Source organism: Merops nubicus, unplaced genomic scaffold (assembly GCF_000691845.1).
Source record: "Merops nubicus isolate BGI_N331 unplaced genomic scaffold, ASM69184v1 scaffold30820, whole genome shotgun sequence".
NCBI lineage: Eukaryota > Metazoa > Chordata > Aves > Coraciiformes > Meropidae > Merops > Merops nubicus.
In genome coordinates, this window is record NW_008583991.1 from 1936 (window position 1) to 23623 (window position 21688).

The following is a 21688-nucleotide window of genomic DNA, read 5'->3' on the forward strand; positions in this document are numbered from 1 at the left end:
AAGAATTTCTGGAGAGGCTGATGCTGTAAGGAGAAACTCTCAACGCTCTGTAACCCACTCCTCGAGTCAATTCACTGGGGTAATGTTGGTCAGTTATTGTCCTTGCTGCCTGCCAGAGGAGTACACATGGCCTGGACTGAGAAATAACTAACCCTCAATGGAATTTCAAGGATAAGTGGCAGTTATGTTTTTAGGTTGAAAGCTGCTTTCAGTTTCAAAGGTCAATAATTTGGTAAGATAGCTCAAGCTAGACTCACTCCTGCAATTCTGTAAGGTATGGGAGTCCTCAGGAGTTTGATAAACCATCAGGATAGCTCCCACTGGGAGCTGAGAAATGCTCTTATCTAAATGTTTGGATTCTGTCATAGAAACCAACTTCTGAGGGAACTTGATATATTTTATAAGTCTATGAATGTTTATGGAGTTGTATGGCCCAGACTTGCAGTGCCAAGGTCAAGGTACAAACTGCAGACTTCATCAGATTGCTCTTGGAGTTGACCTGAAACTTTTTATCTTTTTTGGGGGAACACTGATTGTACAGGGGACGCAAGGTCTAGGAGAAACAATATATTTGTACTGAACTTGATGGTAAAAGTGAGCTCTTGGCTAATTGTGTGCTTGTCAAAAGAAGGTACATCACTGAAGCTGGAGACGTAGCAAATGAGCTGTATTTTAGGTGAGTGATGATTCAAGAATGTAGAAAGCAGATGTTGAAAAGTCATCAGGTGTCTCAGGTGCTGATCTTCAAAGCAGGCTGTCCATAAATCCTTCAATAAATTGTAGGCAGTAAATTGATCTATCAGTGGTGTTGTTGCAAACAAATGTGAGAGTGAAATGACCCTGGAGCTGACTGCAGGGTGGGTGGGTAATCCTGGGTGCCTCCTTCCAGCCCAGCACCTACAAACAGGACTGCCCCCTCAGATCGTTGTACCCTTCATTTGTGTAGGATTCACTCAAGAGTTTAATGTTTTACTAAGGTCTTTGACCAACATAAAAGCTGACATGCAGAATCTCTTAGCTGATACTGTTTTCATTATTTTTACTTCAATTAACTAAATTTAGGATGTGGTTATAAACAAGTAGAAAAATTATTCTTTACTCAGTAAATATAAACAGAAGGTTTTTTTTACACAGATAAAGAAATTAAATATCTTCAAAGTGTAGGTCATTCTTAAATTTTAACTTACAACTGGTAGATTTGTAGCACTGGAGTCTCTGGAATGAGTAAAAGTTGGGTGACTTCATTTGGGCACAGACTTCCTCACTTCTTTGTATTAAGCAAGACTGTTAATTGATTACAGTCCCTAAGGATATGTTCTTTAATGCTGAGTTTTAGCAATCATGTCCCCAAAATTAGTAACTACAAGAAGTGTTTAATGACACACAGCCCTATGAGTGATTGGAAGGTAGTCCAGGAGAGCAGTAACAACTCAATTCTTCTATTTCAGCTGGGGCATTGTGGTTTCCCCTGAGAATAGAACCAGATTATTTCTGACAAACATACTGTCATAGGGCTTTATGCACTCCTTGAATTTTCAGTGAAGGAGCTGTCACAGAGTATAACTAATAACTTTCATTGAAGATTTGGGGTACTCTTAGATTTTCATGTGTGGGTTTTCATTGAGTGTAAACTTTATTAAATAATAATCATTGTCTGACAATGGATTAAATTACAGAATTGTCATGCAAATAATATAAATCTAACCTGTTTTAATAGAACCAGAAACAAAGGGCTTACTGCTTAGTGGGATGAGGGTTTTGAAGCAGAAAGGGGGTGCTAGAAGCAAAGGAAGCCTTTGACATGAAAATCCCTTAATGAGACCTTTTTTTTTTCCTAACAGATAAACCTGTTGACTGTGTGGTAAAATAATATTTTGTTCTAACTTTGATTCAATGCAGTTGAAACAGTCTGTGCTCTCTCCAGAGGGAACTATAGACTGTGGAAGCTGGAACTCTTTGCCTTTATACAATGCATATCAATTCTTTCTTTTTCTTTGATAAAATTTGCATCTCATTTACTGTCAAGATCCATATATTCTGCTGGGCTGGCTCAAGGGTTAGGGAAGTGTGACTTGGGGAATGTGTGTCCTGGAGATGTGGGAGAGCCTGTCAGCTTGAGCTCTTGCCTCCTTGGCTACTATTTAAGGGTTTATCCATTATGTAATCCATGTATAGTTTAGTGTAGCATAATTATGTCTAAATTGGTGTGGGGAATGGCAGCTTTGAAAACACCCAAGGGCAAAACTAGTAAGCAGCTGTTGATAGCTTTTTGCTCTAGCTTTCATTAGGAGTTTAGCTTATTATATCACAAGGCAGCCATTGACATGCTTCTTAGTATTTCTTTGAGAGGGTTTGATATACTGGCTTTGTGAACCAAATATTCTTTTCAGTTCATGTGGGACATCCTGCAGAAGTACCTTTATGCCATGAGAGCACATTTACATGCCAAATTGTGCTACAGTAATTTTTATGACCGGTAGTGAAAACTGTGGCACCGCTTACAGACTGGTTCTGTCCTGAATTCTACAGAGCACAGTGTGCCTTAACATTCACAGCTTTGTGGTGATCCGGTGACTTTCTTTGACCTCTGCTTATTTGTTTTTAGATTGCAGTCCTCCAAAAAGGAAAACTTACTTTTTTGACTTTGCAGACTCTTTACAGAAATGTGTGTGCAGTAGCAACGCAGGAGGAGTCGTAGTTGTTTCAGATGGGTATCCTGAGTTTTATTTCATAGATTTGTTTTGTTATCTTCTACAGTATAAAGGAAACGAAGATGGGGAGACAGTTATTGTTGAAAAAGACCATTTTATGGATGACTTCTTCCAACAGGTAAAGTCACAGTTTGCACAACAGTTTTCTGTCTGTGCCTTTTAATTTCTGTAGTTTGGTTTAACAATTCATCTACATGCACACACTCACCCAGTATGCTTGGCAGTGGTATGCCAAGTATTGGTAAGACTTTTGCTTGTTTATGTATTCTTTGTCTTTACTGCAGAAAAGTGTTTTTAACTCCCTGTGGAGAAATTTGCTTATAGAACTTAAAAAACTTTTTATTGAGAATAGGAGCACTTAATTTTTTGGCTGTATAGAATATATTTGCTATCAAGAATACCATTTTTTCTTTAAAAAAGTGTACGCTGTCAGTATTGAATCAGATGTCACCATTTCTGCTGGGATCTCTGTCAGATACTTGGCAATGTTGCAGTGAAATACTTTACAATTTTTATTACCAAATTATTTTTTTTTTAAATCTTTGCTATGAATTATTTATGCTTTCATTGCCATATTTCTGTTCTTCTAGGTTGAGGAACTTAGAAATAATATAGCAAAAATAGCACAAAATGTGGAAGAAGTCAAGAAGCAGCACAGCATTATCCTGTCAGCACCAAATCCTGAAGGAAGTGAGTATTGCTTTTTTAAGGTTTCAGATGTGTGGCTAGATACTCTGAAATAAGGTGGGGTTTTTTTAGCTATCTCTAGGAATAGTACTATCAGATGTTCAGAATGCAAAATATAACACCATGTATATAAATATTTTCATATCTGCTGTTGAACTGATACTTTCTTTTATGTATTTAACCTTTTTAAAGACTCATTAGAATAAATACATTTTAACAATATTTGTTGCATCATCCAAACCTTTACTAGACCAAAAGTCAGTTTAATCTGGTATCTTGAAAAGGGTTGTGTCTTCAGAAACTTAGCTGCTACTTGCATTTCTTTTAATTTATGGAAGTGTTGAAATTATCCATGGAAACTCACATGGTAGAGCCATCACCTGCTCTTTATTCTTCAGAAGGGGCAAGTTCCTGCCTAACAGTAACACTGCTGCCAGCTGCTCCAGCAGTAGTGAGTTCCATGCTGGAGCCTTATTTTCAGAGGGTGTAACCTCAGAGCTGAAAGTGAAGATGTGCTTTCTGAACAGAGAGCTCAGGAGTTTGGGGAACTTGCCCAGAAACATGGAACCTTCTCTGTTCTCAACACTTCTTAGTTCAAGGCATGCCTGGGTTTAAAGAAAAGGGAAGAAAAGATGCCTAGATATTTTTGTGGAATGTTGCAAGACTAACTTAACATTTATCTTCTTGCTGATGAAAACTGAACTTTGGATGTTAGTTTTTCTTTTCCCCCTATTTTCTTTGTTTATGGATAGGCATACATTTGTATTCTTAATTTATTTTACAGACTGCTTTTTACTTTAATCAGAGTCAGTGAATCTCAAGGTTAATAAGGGTTTATCTGAATGTTTAAAATCAGCTCACTTATCAGCTTGTGTTTGTGCTAAAAGTTCTGCTCAGTAATGCATATGAATTGTATAGGAACATGACATTCCTTGTAGGTAATCTATGATCTTGTGAATCTAGTGTTTTCAGTAAACCAAATAACAGACATTTCTCAAAAAAATCTAGCCTGTACATGGTAGTTATGTTAATTAGGGTAAAAGCAATGAGTCTGTGATAAGCAGAACCAAAAAAATGTGCAATAAATATGTATTTTCACTTGATAGACTTCAATGAACTTTAATTTTCACCACAAATGAATATTAATGAATAATCATTATATTATAATAAAGTGTTACATTAAGCCCATAAAAATGAGGACTGTTTTGTTGCTTGGTTTAGCTGGTGATAATATTTCCCAAGTGTAAGGACCTTTCATAAGAATCTGGAATCTGATAGTATGCTGTTATAAAAATCATACTTAAAGTACTTAAGACTATAATAAACTTCTCTGTATGATTGTACTAAATCAAATTGTGAGATTGCAAGGTAGAGTTGTAGATGGTTGTTGGCTTATTATTATCAATCATTAACAGTTCTAAAAAAAGAATATTTATTTTTTTTTTAAAAGGAACAAAGGAAGAACTTGAAGAATTAAATGAGGAAATAAAGAAGATTGCCAATAAAATCCGAGCCAGGTTAAAGGGTAAGCTGTCAGGAGAAATAAACCCACTGTCACTGCAATGATTGAGGATGGTAGTAGTGTTAAAAACATAACACATTGGAGTTGAACTTCTAAAGTCTAGAAGCTGCATTATGTATGCATAAATTGTAATACAGAGCTCTTAAGAGGAGAGCCAAGTCCCTTCTAACTAATCTCAGTAACAATATCACCCACTACTTTATTCCTCCTTGGCAAGTTTCATTGCTGATAAATACCAGGTCTCAGCACAGACTAGTTTGTGCAACAGGACAAGGAGCTTGCTTACTTTCAGAAATAGCCTAGAAAATTGTAATGCAAACTAAGTCCTCTGTGTAGAAATTTATTCTACAACTCAAATGCTGGTTTTGGTTCATGATGTTTTGGAAGATTAAATTTTAACTGCAAAAAAGACAATCTCCATGGCGTAATTGTCTACATAGGGAATTGCTTTAGAACTTCTACTGTATTTTAAATTCAGACTAGGTAATTTTGCTGTGTCTTTCTCCTGTGACTGTCTTAATTGCATAGCATAGGTTTTGAAATGTTGAGTGGTTTAATGTTGCCATATTACAATTACTATACACTTTTATCCTTCCATAAACAGCATGGTATGGTGTTTGTTTAAACTGGAAGAGCTGCCCATTTTGTTAGACCTTGAAACGTTTCCAGAATAGTAGACAGTGTGACTCTGAGTGTGGAAGTATTTACTGTGTTTTAAGATCTGTACCAATTATAAAAATTATTCTGAATTTTACACAGATAGATAACTATCACTGCCAACCCCCTCTTCCCCTGAAATGTTAAACATGTCTCTGGGGAGCTTGTGCATGAAAAAATGTAAAATATATGGTATTTACAAAGTAGCTAAGCCACACTACTAAATAATTACACTGAACGTTGACTCATTCTTGTATTTTTTGTAGCTATTGAACAAAGTTTTGATCAGGGTGAAAATGCAAATCGGACATCAGTGGACCTTAGGATAAGAAAAACACAGGTATGATCACTGAAATTTAAAGAAAATTAAAGGATTCTGGTAAATCAGAGTGAGTTTCACCTTTCTGAAATAGTTTCAGAACTTCACGTTCTGTTTTGTTGGAATGTAAATACCACTTAAAGCAAGTACTACTGCAGAACAACTGAGTCAAAAAAAGAAAACCAACCATTTTTGTTCCATGTTTTTAAATCCTTGAAAAACAGCACTCTGTATTAGCTCACAAGTTTGTGGAGGTCATGACGGAATACAACGAGACTCAAACTCTCTTTCGAGAACGCAGCAAAGGTCGGATACAGAGGCAATTAGAGATAAGTAAGTGACTTGAATACACTTTCTTTAAACAGATGAATTGGGGTGTTAGTACCTCGGTACAAAGCATCGTACATCTTGGGCATGTTCTTGAAGTACATGAGGGAAAAGAAAGTATTTTATCATATGACAGAAAATCTTTGACTCTGCTCTTGAGAACAGCTGTAAAGAAAAGAGAAAACACTAACTAAATTTCTTTTATGTTGAAAATTATTAAAGAAAACATATTTTTCCTTTATTTCACTTATTTACAATATTGCAACTTTAAACAAGGCATTAAGAAAAGCTGCATTCTGAAGATAGCAAGTGTTATTTAAAGCCATTCCAAATTTAACATGCTAAACAGGACAACATCTCCTTTTATGCTGTTACTTGTGTCAGTAAGAACAATGGTTACAACAGCAGCGTTGATTTTATGTCACCTGAATTTATGTGCTCTAATAAGTTGTTGACTGACTTTTGACTTCTTTCATCATTGATTATTACAAGGAGTATTCAGAAAGGTGCCTGACTGTGCTCTATGGCATCTACCTCAGGAGTCTAAAAATATCCATTCAGAAGCATTTCTGAATACTACTGAAAAAGCAAACAAATACTGGTGAAACAGGAACTGTGAACAGGAAAGTTTGAAAGTTAGAATGCTTTTCATTGGCTTCTAAGATTTGTCATTAGCCTCTCATGCTAATGGTTCAATCCAGGATTTCAGTAAAGTTTACCGGGCAAGTGATGTTCTTCTTTACCCATCTGTTTGAGGAGAGGGACCCTAATACCTCAGGACATGGTTCTTTTAATGTTGTGATCTAATTAGAGCCTTCAGCTCTTCTCAGTGCTAAAAATGTTAAAGCAGGTTTTGCAGCCTTCTTGGGTACATATATCAGAAAACAGTATTCAAACTGTAACTTCCATCTGATAGGACAGAACTATATAAGTTATAGATATTCAACTTAACGTTGAAGGGAAGGGGCAGAGATTTGATACATCATTTTTAAATCTGTACAAAACAAATCTCTTGCAAGTGTTACGAGTTACACAACACATTCATTTGTCATACCAGGGTCACCAATAGGATTCACTTTGCTTAAACATGCAATATTAAACTACATCAGTTGTTACATGTATTATGAAAAACAGAAGTGAGGGTTTGCTAGCTGGGGGTAATCGTCTTCTCTATGTGGAATACCAGTGTGATTCTGTGTTACTAAAATTAAATTTACATAAAGATTTTATTGCCCACACAGTGATGGGGAGCAAGTAAATTAGGTGTCAGTGTGACTTGATGGAATAGATAAATATTGAATGTGATATAAATACTCTGAATCTCAAGTTTTTCCTTCTGAAGAACATTCCACTTAACAAAGTTCAAATGTACACCGTAAATGATTCTGAGCAAACGCTTCATTTTGACCAAACCCTCCCAAAAAAAAATCCTAAACCAACCAAGCAGAAAAAAAACCCAAAGCCCACCAACCAGGGCTTCATTGTAGCTTTGAATCTACATTTGTTTACTCGCTATTGCATGGTGCTTTCTTTTTTTTTTAATATGCAAAATGGCACTTGGTAATGGCTGTACACTACATTGCTTTATCCTGAACAATGCTCAGTGCGAGAATTTGCTTTGTGTTGTCGTCCTTCTCATATGGTAAAATTTTACATGTGCTAATGAATAAGTATGTGAAGTGCTGTTGTTTTTATCCTAGCTGGAAAGACCACCACTGATGAGGAACTGGAAGAAATGTTAGAGAGTGGTAATCCGTCAATTTTCACTTCTGATGTATGTACTTCTGGTCCAGCTGTGTCTCTTCCATTCTGCTGCTTCTGCTATTTAGAAAATGGGTCAGCACTTACTTATTTATATCCATATCTTTTTTCATTCTCCTGAAGATTATATCAGACTCTCAGATAACTAGGCAAGCTCTGAATGAAATTGAGTCGCGTCACAAGGATATTATGAAGCTGGAATCTAGCATACGGGAGCTCCATGAGATGTTTATGGACATGGCAATGTTTGTGGAGACTCAGGTAAGTGAACCAATTCAAACATCTACGTGAGTGGTGCTTTTTCCTCAGTCTTTTTTCCTCTTTGAAATAGGCAGAAACAATTGCTTATAATCAGATAATGAGGACTTAGTGGGTTTTGACTGTGATTAGAATATATGAAAGTTTATCACTAAAGGTTTTTTGTTTTGACAGACATACAATCTAGACATAATGTGCTCTGAAGAACTAAGTGTTGACTTTCTTTTCAGTTGGTATACTTGATATTTTCTTCCAAATGCTTATATTGCAATATGCTTGAACATTTTGTGCATGTTTGAGTAAGAACAACTTTCTTCTGGAATGCTGGCTAATATCTTGGGAATTTGAGATTCTCACAGACATGGAGAGGGACTACTGGGGTAGAATGAGATGTGTGTTAGTGAAGGTGGATGCAACTTGCACATGATACACAGGTATGATTGCTGTTAGAACTAACATGAAGGTAAAGGGATTGACAAGTCATTCAGGTCTGTTTTGTTCATAAGCTTTGTCTTCATGTGTAGGTAAATTTGTTCTGTTTGTAATCTTTACCAATTATCTAACAAAAATATTTTTAACTTGTGTTCTTATTCTTAAAATATTCTGACTTAGGCAGGAAAGTGAAGAGTAATGGTCAGGAGAGAAACTTTCCTGCAAAAGACTTTTTTTGGTTTGTTTAATTGGGTTTTGAGTTTTGTTCTAGAAGTCCTGTGTTGCTTTGATTTTAAGTATATAGCCAAGGCAAACTGGTAGCAGTTTTCTGTTGAATTAGAAATGAACAGAAGTTACTTGTGCATCATTCTTTAATGCTTTGCTATTTACTGCTGCTGATTATTTCTTCCGATGGACAGAAACACAGGTAACAGACCTACTGTTAAGTTTTCACCAGTCCTCCATTTCATTACCAAATTTCATTCATCATGATTAATTTTAATTCGTTATGTATTAACATTCCAAACCCTCAATTTTGAGGAACTTTTTGGAAGTCTCTTTCACATGTGCGTGTTTTCTTAGATGACTGTTGAACCTTGTGTCAGCATAGTCGATACCCTTTCCCCCTGCCAGGCCCATCAGGGGTTTCTGATCTCTTTAGTATGGCAATTTTAGTTTTGGCTGGTAAAACATACCTCACATTGAAGGCTATGTTTTCAGGTGTTCAGTGTTTTTTCCTGTGAAAGGGAGAAATATGCTTGTCCTGCCCATGAATGTCCCTTGTTTGGTTAGAACTTCGAGCCCTTGCTTCTCATTCCCTTTTTCTTTTACACATCAAAGAAGAAAAAATGTCACCAACTAATATGCAATGATTTTAAACAAGTGAATAACGTACATGTCTTTTATAGGCTTTCATTTAGGTTCATTAAACAAGGATCCATGGATTCCAGTAACTTTTTTTTTCTTCAAAATTTCATTTTAAGGGCGAAATGGTCAACAACATAGAAAAGAACGTGATGAATGCATCTGATTATGTGGAACATGCAAAAGAAGAGACAAAAAAGGCAGTTATATATCAAAGTAAAGCACGGAGGGTATGCTACATTTTTGTAATTCTGCTAGTCAGTAGATTAATATAGCATTTTAGTTGACTTTTTTTGTTGTTGTATTCAGTCCTTCAAAGTAGAATTAATATGTATGTTTTACCTTTTTGTAGTTGTGATATTTAAAATTCAATTAGAAGATACAATTATAAATTTGTGAATGACAGAGGAAGATTTACCAAAGGATTTTGCAAACAAACCCCTTAATCTGGAAGAAATCGGAACATTTCCAATGGGAATTAATCTGTTATACTTAAAACTGATATTAGCAGTAGAGGATGTCTTGTACTACAAAAATACATCAGCAATTCGTAGCTATCGTTAGTACTGTATTAACAGGAAAAATATAATTACTGGTTTTCCTGAAACAGGCTTACTTTTAGAATTCTATCTGTAATGATTTTTTTTTACAGATAACTACTTTTGTACTTTTACAAAAGTGCTAGATTATCTTCTGAAAGGGTGTGACAATAAACCACAACAACTCCATTTTGTGGAGGAACTGAATTCAAAGTAAGGTTCAGGCATTTTCCATTGGCATGGAAACTTGTTTTGTGTTTCAGCATCTTTCATCCCATCAGAAAGCCAAGTAATGCATTCTGAAATCAAACCACTCAGTCTTTTATTTTTATATTTTGTAACAGTATGGATGCAGAATGAATGAAGTGTCCTTCTGACACTTATGATTTCCTTTTTTGAGGTGCTGTGCAATTTTGAGGCTTTCTCTGGCAGGTTGGATTTGAGGGAATAGTGTATCTTTGTATAGATAGATATCTACATATAGATAACACGCCTGTCACATTTAATAAAAATGTCAGAAGTGTCAAAAGAGCTGATTTAATCTACTTGTACAGTTGTGATTTTCTCCTCTCTGATAACCATACAGGTATTAATCACACTAGTTTGCCTGTAAACACTATTTTAAAATGTTTTTCTGTTATGCATGCAAGAGTATACTGATAAATTTATCTCAAATTGAGAGAGCTGCGGGATTTAATAAAAATGAGTGCAGATCTAGAAACTATTACAATTTGAAAATAAATGCAAGTCTTAATGTATTTAATATCAAAGTAATAATACCTTGTTTCTTGACAGAAAATGTGGATAATTATCATTGTGTCATTGGTGTTGATTGCCATAATTGGTCTAATTATTGGTTTGTCTGTTGGTATTCGGTGATGCTTGGATAACCTCAGCTTGCATGATTTCCTGCCAGTGTGGCAGTAAGTAACTAATCAGCTAATTTCCTCTTGTTTTACTCCACCTTGTGTTGTTCTACTAACCCTTAATATCTGTACAGTTAGTACTGGGGGTAGGCTTGAGATGGCTTGGTGGATCTTCTCTGTTTCTGCATACTATGAAAGTGCTGTGCGTGTGAATATTAAAAACTGACATCTAGTGGTAGGCTGCTGAATTGACAGAATGCAATCACTACATAAGACTCAAACAGAAAGAAAGTGGACAGAAAATCCTAGTGGTTATATATATTGCAGTCCTTTGAATTGTTTTTAAGTTCATATCAGAAAGCTGAACTGATATGGAATAGTAATTACACTTGGGACTTGATCAGGTGGGGTTTTCTGTGGTTTTAAGTAGAGCTTTCCTAAAAGTAGATGAAGTTCATTATTATGCCTTGCAGAACATCCTAAAATTTCTTACTTGGAAGCTGTTTATTACTATAGCTGTTTATTAATATTAATAGACTAAATGAAACAGTGGGAAATAAGGTATTTGTAAAAGAAAATCTGCAGGTATACTAGCTGGAATCCTCAGGTTTTTTTCTGTACTAATCTAGCTTTTCTTGTCAAGATAACACCTAGCCAGACTAAGTAGAAAATAGCAGTTAACTCTTCTGTCCAGCAGAAACTCAACTTTTACATGTAGTCTCTTCAAACTGCATATGAAGCACTATGACTGGATGTCATTTCAGAGAGCTAATCGGGAGTTCAGTTTCCTGTACTAACACTTTTAATATCAAAGTCTTGAGTTTTGATGTTAAGTTTCTCCTCAGCTTTGGTTTATGGTCAGATAACAGGATTATACTGTATCATTGCTTACAGTCAGAAATACCTGACCTCATGTCAGACTTAAATGCATTTACATAGAACACTTTTTTTTTCTTTATTGCAGCTCTTCTGAGTTGTTGCCTACACAATGTTTTTACTGATGCTTTGTTGTAAGTGTGTAATTATAAAGGTTTGAGCAGGCTACAAATACTGTGGGGTGGCAGTAAGCAATGTTACTGTATTAAGACTTGACCTTGATAAGTAGATGTTCACTAATGCATCTGTTTCTGTAAGCAGTGGTGTTCACATAAGCTGGGTATGAGTAATAACAATTATTCTGTGAAGCAAAATGCAAAAGTGTTACACAAATAGATCTATCTTGTAACTACTGTTACATGTATATTAGAGAAGAAAGACTAACAACAAGAAATCATAGCAGTAAGTATTTTTCAGAAAGAAAATCCAAACACTCAGGTGTATCAGTATGGTTAATTTTCTGTAGCTATACGTGTATTTAAATGGTTCAGTATCTGATAAGGTATTTCAATGTCAACTTTTCTCTCTTTTTTACAGAAATTGATGTTCATAATTATATGTGTAACTATATTGCTTCTGATACTTGGAATTATCCTAGCAACAACACTATCATAGCAAGCACATTCCAAGAGTTACGAACCTTCAGGAACTCCAAAATAACATCTTCAGTAAAACCAAACCTTTTTTAATGTATGATGCCTTATACTGTTCCATGATGATGACCTGTCACTAATGGCTAAAAATTGAAAACAAAATCATTCTTAATGTTTACTCATAAATGAAGTTCAGAATGTATTAGGATACGTGTAGATTTTCATCATAAACTACACATTTGTAAGACTGAAACTCAATTGCTTTGAACTTAAGTAACTTAGGATTTTTTTTTCATATCTCAGTGTTACAAACAGTTTAGTGGAGAATGGAGAGACTTGAGTTTTGACTGTTTGGCTTTTTCCTATTGCTACTATAACTCTTACAATGAATTTTAATGCCTTACCACTGCTGCTGCTGTTAGCACTCATGTGAACATATTTTGAGATGTAGCCTTGTCTTTAAGTGTATTAGTTATTAACCTTAACCTATCTAAGCTTTATAGTTCAAAAGTTTCCAACAAATGCTAAAATTTTATCTTGAGAAGGCTACTTATTTAACTGTCTGCCTATTGCATTTCACTTGAAGGAAAAAAAAAAAAAAGAAGTTCTTAGTTGTTTTTTTTTTTTAACACTTTTCATGTTTTTATTTTTTTCTTTCAATGTAACTAAGGTTAATTGCTTTAAATATTTTCTTACCTTGATAATAAAAAGTTAGTTGCAACATTTCTGGTGAAAGAATGAAGTCATGAAGCACACCAAATTTGAACTTGAGCAGGTATTTTTACACATAATCTTTGTGCAGAGGAGACTGATGGATCAGTTCAGCCTTATTGGTCATATGAATGTGACAAAAAAAAATCACGCTTTCTTTATAAAGGCAAGTCAAGATTTGTTACTCAGAAGCTTACTAACATTGATGTGTGAATATAACACATAGGGATAAACTCCCTCAAAAGTCTGAAATGTAATACAAACTAAGACACTGATTTGTTACGAAATGTGTGTTTGTATAACATGTATGAAGTGTTTTAGTAGGGGCATACCTGTTGTAATGCTAGCTTGCAAGACTTGAAAGACTTCAAATGTAACCAAATAACTGCATTCAATGTTACAGGCTATTTTTGTATTTTGAGTGTAAAATATTTGTAACTTGCATTTTTGACTTCTTATTGTATAGGGATATCCATGTAGATATGTAGATACATTTACCCTGAGAGAATTAGAGCAATGTATAACGTGCCTTTTTAAATAGTCTAAAACTCTACTTGTCAATGTTTCCAAATACTCAACTATAATAACTGCAGTAATTCAGTCCTAAAAGGTTAGAATCCTTAAACTTGTGTTTTGTTGAAAGTGTCTGAGATCAAACTTACTCAGTGAACTATAATTCAGTCTGTTGACTTAATGAAATTCAGCAAAGTTTACAATTTATATTATATGTATGAGTATTCCTGCTTTGCTGCCCAAATACACTGTGAATGTGCTGGAGCTATTCAGATGTCAAACGTTTAAAAAAGAAAAAACTGTTATTGATCTTTGCACAAATCAGCCATAAAAGAAGTTGCTTGGAAAATTTTGGCTTTGTTAATGAACAAATTTCTTTACCTCTAAGTCCAGAACACTCACTGATGTTTGTGATGAAGTTTACATGCAAAGTAAGGAAAGATTGGTTGCCTTAGTACTTGTTCTAGGTGAAATATATTTTTATTCTATACTTTTCTAGATTTTTACCAGAATTTATTTATACAGATACAAATTACATCAGGGGAATATATCAGTTCAGCTGTTTAACAGCTGGTTACCTAAAATGACCCCCAAATCCTGATATGTTGCATTTTTTTTTTATTTAAAATGCAATAATTTGCCCACCCAGACCAGAAATTTGAACAGGCCACTCCGTACTTTTTACTTGTTATATAGCTGCCTCAATGAGTTTGTTTTAAAACAAAACAAAACTTGTTTTTCACATAAAACCTCTTTCTTCTGTTAATATTGAGGGGAGTAAATCTCTAACCTATGCACTAATAAATTTATCTAAGCAAGTATCTTGTGGCTATTTTTGTATTTGTCATTTTGTGACCTTTGTGAGTATTTCGAGTGTTTGAGTAAGGCTGTGTTGGCTGTAAGGTGTGTTTTTACAATGACACATGTCAAACAACCAAAATACCTATGTCTCTGAGTAAAGGTTGTCTATTTCCTGAGACTTGGTATCCAGAAAGGTGTAAAGATCATTAATGTAGGTAAAGAGAAAATTATGAAGACATCAATAGGATTTAATGCCCATGGCATTTTCTTTTACTGTTAAATTTGAAAAATATGGGAATTATTTGTTTAAAGCTATTCATGTATTCCCAAAAATTAATTATAAAAGTGCATCTTTTCACAGAGCAGAATTAAAATGTCTTCTTCTTACCTGCCTACCCCAGAACTGGGAATCCTGGAATGGATCCAGAGTTGGGAGGGAGAGGTAGTAACTGGAGTTGGTCCCTGTGTGCTGATGTTTAAAGCTAGTTGAGGTGGCCACTCTGGCAGCTCTGCTGGCGCAGCAGTGGGTGGTGGTAGCCCAGAGAGGGAGCTGGACCTGTCTTCTCCTCCCAGCTCCTCCCAGCTGCTGCCTCCGCACCCATCTCCAGCTGCCTGCTCAGAGCTGGCGGCTGCAGGGGGTGGGAGCTGGGGAGGAACAGCTGCCACCTGCACTGGGCAGCACTGGCACTGGTGCTGGTCTCCTCCTGGTGCCTCTTCTCCCTCATCCTCCTCCGTGTATCACATGCTGTGGTACACAAGCCTTCCACACAGTCAGTGCTCCAGCAAGCGCAGTGGAGGTGTCAGTGTGGTGCTGTGTAAGGACAGCAGCTGGTTGTGCTCTTCTTGCGTGGGGGCTTCTTTTGGAGAAATTTAGAGCCAATAATGCCCAAGGATTCATTGGCTTTCATTTGAGTCGGTGCTATCTTTGTTCTGAAATTGTTGGAACCTTTGTACAGTCTAGTGCCAATGAGGATATGCATGCAGAGTTAATACTGAAGCACTTGGACATTGGCCAGCTTACGGCTGACTGTAAGGTAATGGAGCAGTTATGCCTAGTTCAATGTTCATGGTATTGGGCAGATTGGACAGGAGTGAGAATGCTGAACCTAGCAGTTAACAAGGCAAACCTGTCCATAAAGGCAAACTGAGGAAGTAAAGTCTTAGCCTGGGGAGAATGTTAAATGGCTTTTCTTACAAAGATCTGTACAAACAAAATGCAGATTATTTAGAAGTGCAGGCTGCTTCTCACAGTCATGCCATGCCACCTATGGAAAAAGCACCCACTCTGAACATAAATGAATTCAATAGAATGAACTAAAACTGTTTCCAAAAAAATTAATCTGTCTTTATTTGGCTTCTCCTCACTCTGTAGTGTAAAGCATAGAACAGACATTTCTGGGCAATGGAGGATTTGTTCAGCACAGCCCTTAACGAATACAAGCCTGGTAAAATTCAGAAGAGAAAGGGAAATGAGGGAACTGCTGCCTGTGAAGAAGGATGTTTTTCTGTATAAAAATTGTTTAAAAAACCCCACACAATTTCAGACAGTTGTGCTAGCTGTAGTTTTGAGAGGCCAGTTTGAATGAAGGTTTTTGAGTCTTGGTGGGGGGGATTAGGAGTTTAAAGCCTTGGGTTACCCAATGTTAAATTTGATTTGATGTGTTCATGTGGCTTGTATGCAACATCTGAAAATAACCATGCCTTTCTTCATGCCAGTCCGTGGGGCAGCCCTTGCACCTGTGGATCAGCTCAGTCCTTTCTGTCCTGTACAGTAATTGGCTGCTGGGTGACATGGTGCCATTCTCAGCCTCTTTTAGCTGCCTCTGACAAACATGCAAAGTCCTCCTGCCTGTAGTAAAGCACATACAAATAAGCCTTTTGGAATAAAAGGAGCATTTTGTAAGCACTTGTAAGTAGGTTCTGAAGAACAGAAGTACTTCTGGAATAAAGGACTTCAGAAATACATAGAAATGGTAAGTAATTACAAAATAATGTATTTCCTTATTGGGAAGAATGATTGCACACATTGGCTGCATTTGGATTCATTTTACTGCAAATAAGGTGAAGGAGGGATTTTGATGTTCAAGAGTAAGTAGTTCTTAGAAAAAGACTGTTCTGATATAAATAACTAACAATATATAGCAGACTTTGTGCGATGGGAAGAAAAGGACAATTTTGCATACAAAATTATATTTCCTGCATCCATACTTCAGAGAGAACATCAGACTGTTGGGGTCAGCCCATGTCAATTGAAAGTAAATTGACAGCATTAAACTAAGGCAGGGTGAGCTCAGTTTAGAGGATCTGTCAGAATGAATGCAGACTCCACAGAGGTGCTGTTTATGTAACAGCTCACTTTATATTCCTTTTATGTAATCTTGCAGAAAATGGAGAGGCAACTTCAGTGCATCCCTGACAAGGTTATTTGCATTACACAGAACTGTGAACTTTCTGTAGTTAAAAGGTTTTTTACTTTTTTTGTGTCTGCAGTTATATAATCATCAATGCTTCTAACAATGGGTAATTGTTAAGGGAATTATATCTAAAATTTCTGAAATGAGATGTGCAGGCTTGTAGATGAGATGGCACACAACAATTAATGTGTGTATGATAATATTGACAGCTTGTTGTAAAGAAATCTTTGGGGACTAAGCTTCCTCCTTCCCTGAATTGTGACATGAGCCTATGGTGAACATCTGTGTATCATGGAATCAGAGAATTACTGGGGTTGGAAGTGGTCTTTGCAGGTCATCTGCTGCAACCTCCTGCTCAAGTAGTGTCATTGGTGAGATCAGACCAGATTCTCATGCTGTTCTGCATCACAGAATGAAACATCTTTGGTTTTGGTTTTGATTAAGTGGATCTTTTAAATATAAGTATGAATTTATTTTAAAAAAAAAATAATCTGTCATGACTTTTACATTGTAGAACATCATCTCTTAGTATTAATGGAATTGTTTTTCTATAGGAAGCCCACTGAACAAAATAACATTTTGCTAGTCTAAAAATTCATAAGGAGACAATCTGGCATTTCTTCTTGATCTGTTTGTGGAATAAATATCTAAATGAATGATGTAAAATATATGAGCTTTGGTCAAGAGATGAGGGGGATGATCTGCTATGATATTTCACAACAAAAAGAACCAGACAATGGCTTCTTCACTGGGAGTAATTTCATAATACCCAAAATATGCCTTTGTCCAGCCAGGTATTGCTAGGTAGAAGTGACACAATTGCAACTATTTGAAAGTCTGTTCCAGGCTTTACTTGGCTCCCATTTGTAGGTCACTGCAGAACCAAACACTCATCAGAGCTATTACAGGCTGTTCTGCTTATGTGTATAATTGAAAGATTAAGTCCCAGTTTGTCCAAGCCCCTGATATGCCTTGTCCAAGATCACACAGGGTCTGTGTGGGAGAGCTCAGTGTTTGTACTCGAGTGCCTGTTTCAGCTTACAACACTATCTTTGCCCTTGGTGTGTGCATGAAAGAGCATTAAATACTCCCAGAAAACTTTTTAAAGATCATGCTATGCGTTTACTGTTCTTGTCAAAAATTTAGAATGAGATTTATAATTTGCCATCTTCCTAGAAAGTAAAACTTCCTAAACTTTTTATTTGAAAGAGGCATCTGGTTTGAGATTACTTTAGACGAAGGAAATAAAATTACCCCTAAGCTGTGGCTTTTCCCCCCACCCCCTTCCACCCTCCAGCTACCTATCTGGCAGTTTTGGATTGCCTAGTTCTTATCTAGAGCATAGTTAGGTAGTGGATGTCCAAACTGGTGAAGACAGCTCTAAAATGTCAGGTTTCAGTGCTTTACAGAAATTCACAACATTATTGTGGAAAACCTGCCTCGTACTTTAAAGAAATGAGAACTGATTCAAGGAATAAAGCTGAACCGAAAGAACTGGTATTAACACTTCCATTTTCTGCACATTTTGTTCCTGCAATACTAAGATTGTAAGTAAGGGTGTGTAACCCTTTAGAGCTGTGGCTTACACCCTCTGCAGTCAATGAGAGGCTTGTGAAAGCTGCCACCGTGTGGAAACGGCTTGTAAATGCTGACATGGCAGAGAAAGGTACTGTAGAAGAAAAAGCTTCATTAGATTTCGGCATACTTATTTCATGTAGCTTAATTAGCAGTACTCAGCTTCTGAAAATTATGGAAAGCCTGAAGGAAGAAGTAAGATTCCCCAATACTATTCACTTTTTGGTTTTTTTTTCTCCTTAAAGAAACTGCCAATTACTGTAGGGTTTGGAAACCAATTTCTGAGACACAAGTTTTTTTTCTGGTCTTTTTAGTGGTGGTTTATACCTAGCTATCTTTAGGATAGCCTTCTGAAATTTGCTGTAGTACAATATATTTGATGCTTATTACTTCAATCTTTATCTACACCACAGCATAATAGCAGGACATATATCGGTCTTGTGCATATTTACCTGCTGTTAGCTTTTTAGCCTCAAATAACATCTATATAATTTCCATTAACTAATAAACTTCAGTATCTCCAGGTTTCCTTTTCAAAGAGGAGCTTAAGTGTGCCCTAAAACTTGCCTTTTTTTTTTTTTTTCTAACACCAGCACATGATGTGTTTTTAAAACAAAACAAAAGCCAGAAATATGCATCTCTGCAAAACATGCCTAAATTCTTTCTAGGCTTTGTGATTGCTGCTGATTTCCCTTTTCAAAATTTCAGTAATTACTTTTGTGAAAATTCATGCTCTTTTCTCAGTTTCAAATGTTGCTGATTTGTCTGCTGTGCCTTCTCTATTTAAATAGCTGGACGATGCTGACTTGCTCTGCAGCCTGGCCGTTTTCCTTTTGCTTCCTCATTACTTTCTTTAATGGACTTTTGGCAAAGGCCTTTTAAAGTGCCATGACTTGTAAGCATCAGCATTCTGCAGTGTTACAGATTGACCTGGGACCTGACCAGAAAAATATTTGCCACATTTACATGCCATTGCTTTAATTACCGGCAGACTCACATAATGCTGTTGAAAAAAAAAAGCTATTCACTTTCCCAAATGCAGACTCAAAGCCATTTAATTGAGACATCTAATTGCAGGTCTTAGATTTTTCCCTTGGTCTTTGGCTTTCCTTTTGTTTAGGCTGTTGCTGTTAGAGGCATAGCGTCTTCTGTTACTGAATCTAGCTCATAGTATTTGTAGAGAAGAAAAATGGCAATATGTGTGCTTAGGTAAGAAGGAAAGTCATCCATGTGATAGATTAATCTTGGTTCTATCCACCATGCTGTCAACCATCTTTAAATCAATAAATATAGCTGCCAGCAAATGAATCTAACTGCATCAGAAAGCAACCTGAAGGAAAAAATACATAAATTAAAAAAATAAACCCACAACTCAAAACATTCTTAACCATCTGAAAATTTGAAAAACAACCAACCAAACAACAAACATTTCGGAATATCCTGGGTTTAAATCAGTTCTTACAACCAGTGCACATTGCATTTCCAGCTCACAAGCTTGCTCTCTTTTGATTTTCCCTTTTAGCAATTTATTCAGAGTAGAGTTAGTGGATGGAATCTCAGAGGAGAATAAAAGCCAGTGTTTTGAGAACTAATGAAGTAATTATCTAAAGCATTACTTACAATGATTATTTACAAGATAATGAGACCCTTTAATTATGTTTGTTCTGCATAGCTAGCCTGTCAATAATTCAGGGTATTGCCATACAATTTCCTCTATATTTACTTTGTGCATTTTTGTTTAGAAGAATGTTGCAGCTGCCTGTAATGCACAGATATGAGCCCTCATTCTGGATATCATTTGTCACATGAGAATCACCTCCTCACTTTGGTTGGAGCAGGAGGCTTTCAGGTTCAGGCTTCTTCAATGTAATGTGGAACAAAAGAAATTACGGGTGAAATAAAGCTGAGCCTATTAAAGGCTGTTATAGCATCAGTCTAGTAATGTTTCTGTTAGCATTTCTTATTGGCAGTGAAGTTAGACTTGGAATTTATTTTCATTTTGGAAGTCATGATAATTGTGTTTCAAATGTAAGCTTTTTTTACAAGAGCCTTACTCATTTGTGTATAAGGAATTCAGAGCATTATTAGCATTTTAATAGCTAATAAAAAATTTCACCAGGATTTTCATCTGCATCTGTGAACTTGCTGCTAAAATAGACAATCCTACTTAAGCACATCATTAGCAATGCCTAGATAGTATGTAGTCCTTGAGGAGAGGCATCTTTTGTCGCAGGCTAGCTCTTCATTTGGAACACCAATGGAGCACTGCTTCACTGACTGCCATGATGCTAAATCTGGGTTACAATGGCTGATGATGTAGTCCTTGATGATTAGAAATCAATAAGAAAAACCTTAATTTCAGAGAGGGTCTGAAGGCTTGGAGTTTCTATCCCAGTATGGTTGGCCCTTATTTAGAACCATATCAACTCCTATGACTTCAAGAGATGTTGCAAAGGGTGGCTGATCTCCCACCTACCTTCTGTTCCTTTGAGGCAACTAGACAGCATGAGGAGGAGTATATTTTAATTTTACTGGAGGATATTTAGATATGTACCACAGGACTGATCTAGAATATGGTAGAATTTAAAAGTTCAAAAGGCTTATTAAGCAATATAGTTTTTGGTTTCTTGTAGTTGCTATGAAATAAAATTTAAAAATAATGCTTTTAAATAGTAAGGAAGACTACAAGTAATTATGAATAAAGAGACAGCTATGTGAGCTTCTGAAATACCTGTACATGTACAAAGGGGCTGTTTCAATGTAGTTTCTCTGCTGGAGTTTTTGTATGCTGAAGGAGGACTTCTACAGCCTCTCTTATTGAAATTCTCATCAATACTCCCCTTAGCTTCAAAGGTACTTGGTTCAGGCCTACGTGTGAAGTAGACATAAACCTGTGCTCCTGGGATGAATAATTTGTTCATTAAACTATTGTGCCAATAAGCACAATTCTAAATATGCTAATTCCCCTCCCCCCAATACTTTCCTCCTGCTGATCACAGACAGCACATCTTTTACTGTCCTGAAGCCTGTAACACAAGCACAGTCTGCAGATGACCACCAGTAAGGGTATTCACACCATCATTAAACAAGCAACACAGACATTAGTGAACTTGCATCTTCAGTAGGAATCTCTCAGTTTGTATCCTGTAGACAGCAGCTTTGCAGTACCAGGGGGACAACCCAGAGTATATTAGCTGGGAAGCTCTGTCTGGCACCCAGTAGGAGCAGTGATGCTTCTGAATGCTTTCTCTTTTCTACCAAG

General features: G+C 36.3%; 1 protein-coding gene across 2 annotated transcripts; it reads left to right on the top strand.

Moving 5' to 3' along the window:
• The first annotated feature begins 2761 nt into the window (after nt 1–2761).
• Nucleotides 2762–12834, top strand: STX2 (syntaxin 2). 2 transcript variants are annotated; one of them, XM_008942874.1, is made up of 10 exons: nt 2762–2829; nt 3302–3401; nt 4849–4923; nt 5844–5917; nt 6121–6229; nt 7924–7997; nt 8108–8245; nt 9658–9768; nt 10873–11000; nt 12357–12653. In XM_008942874.1, the coding sequence occupies exons 1-9, from the start codon at nt 2809–2811 to the stop codon at nt 10954–10956; spliced, it is 786 nt and encodes a 261-aa protein (XP_008941122.1). In that variant the 5' UTR covers nt 2762–2808; the 3' UTR covers nt 10957–11000; nt 12357–12653. The 2 variants fall into 2 exon arrangements, with proteins under 2 accessions (XP_008941122.1, XP_008941130.1); XM_008942882.1 differs by lacking the exon at nt 10873–11000 and having other exon boundaries at nt 12357–12834.
• Nucleotides 12835–21688: the final 8854 nt, after the last annotated feature.

Excerpts from the sequence above, each read along its gene's own strand:
- STX2 (XM_008942874.1), top strand. The coding sequence starts at position 2,809 with ATGGATGACTTCTTCCAACAG. Across the intron at positions 2,830-3,301 it reads TGGATGACTTCTTCCAACAG|GTTGAGGAACTTAGAAATAA; the intron begins GTAAAGTCACAG and ends CTGTTCTTCTAG. Across the intron at positions 4,924-5,843 it reads AATCCGAGCCAGGTTAAAGG|CTATTGAACAAAGTTTTGAT; the intron begins GTAAGCTGTCAG and ends TATTTTTTGTAG.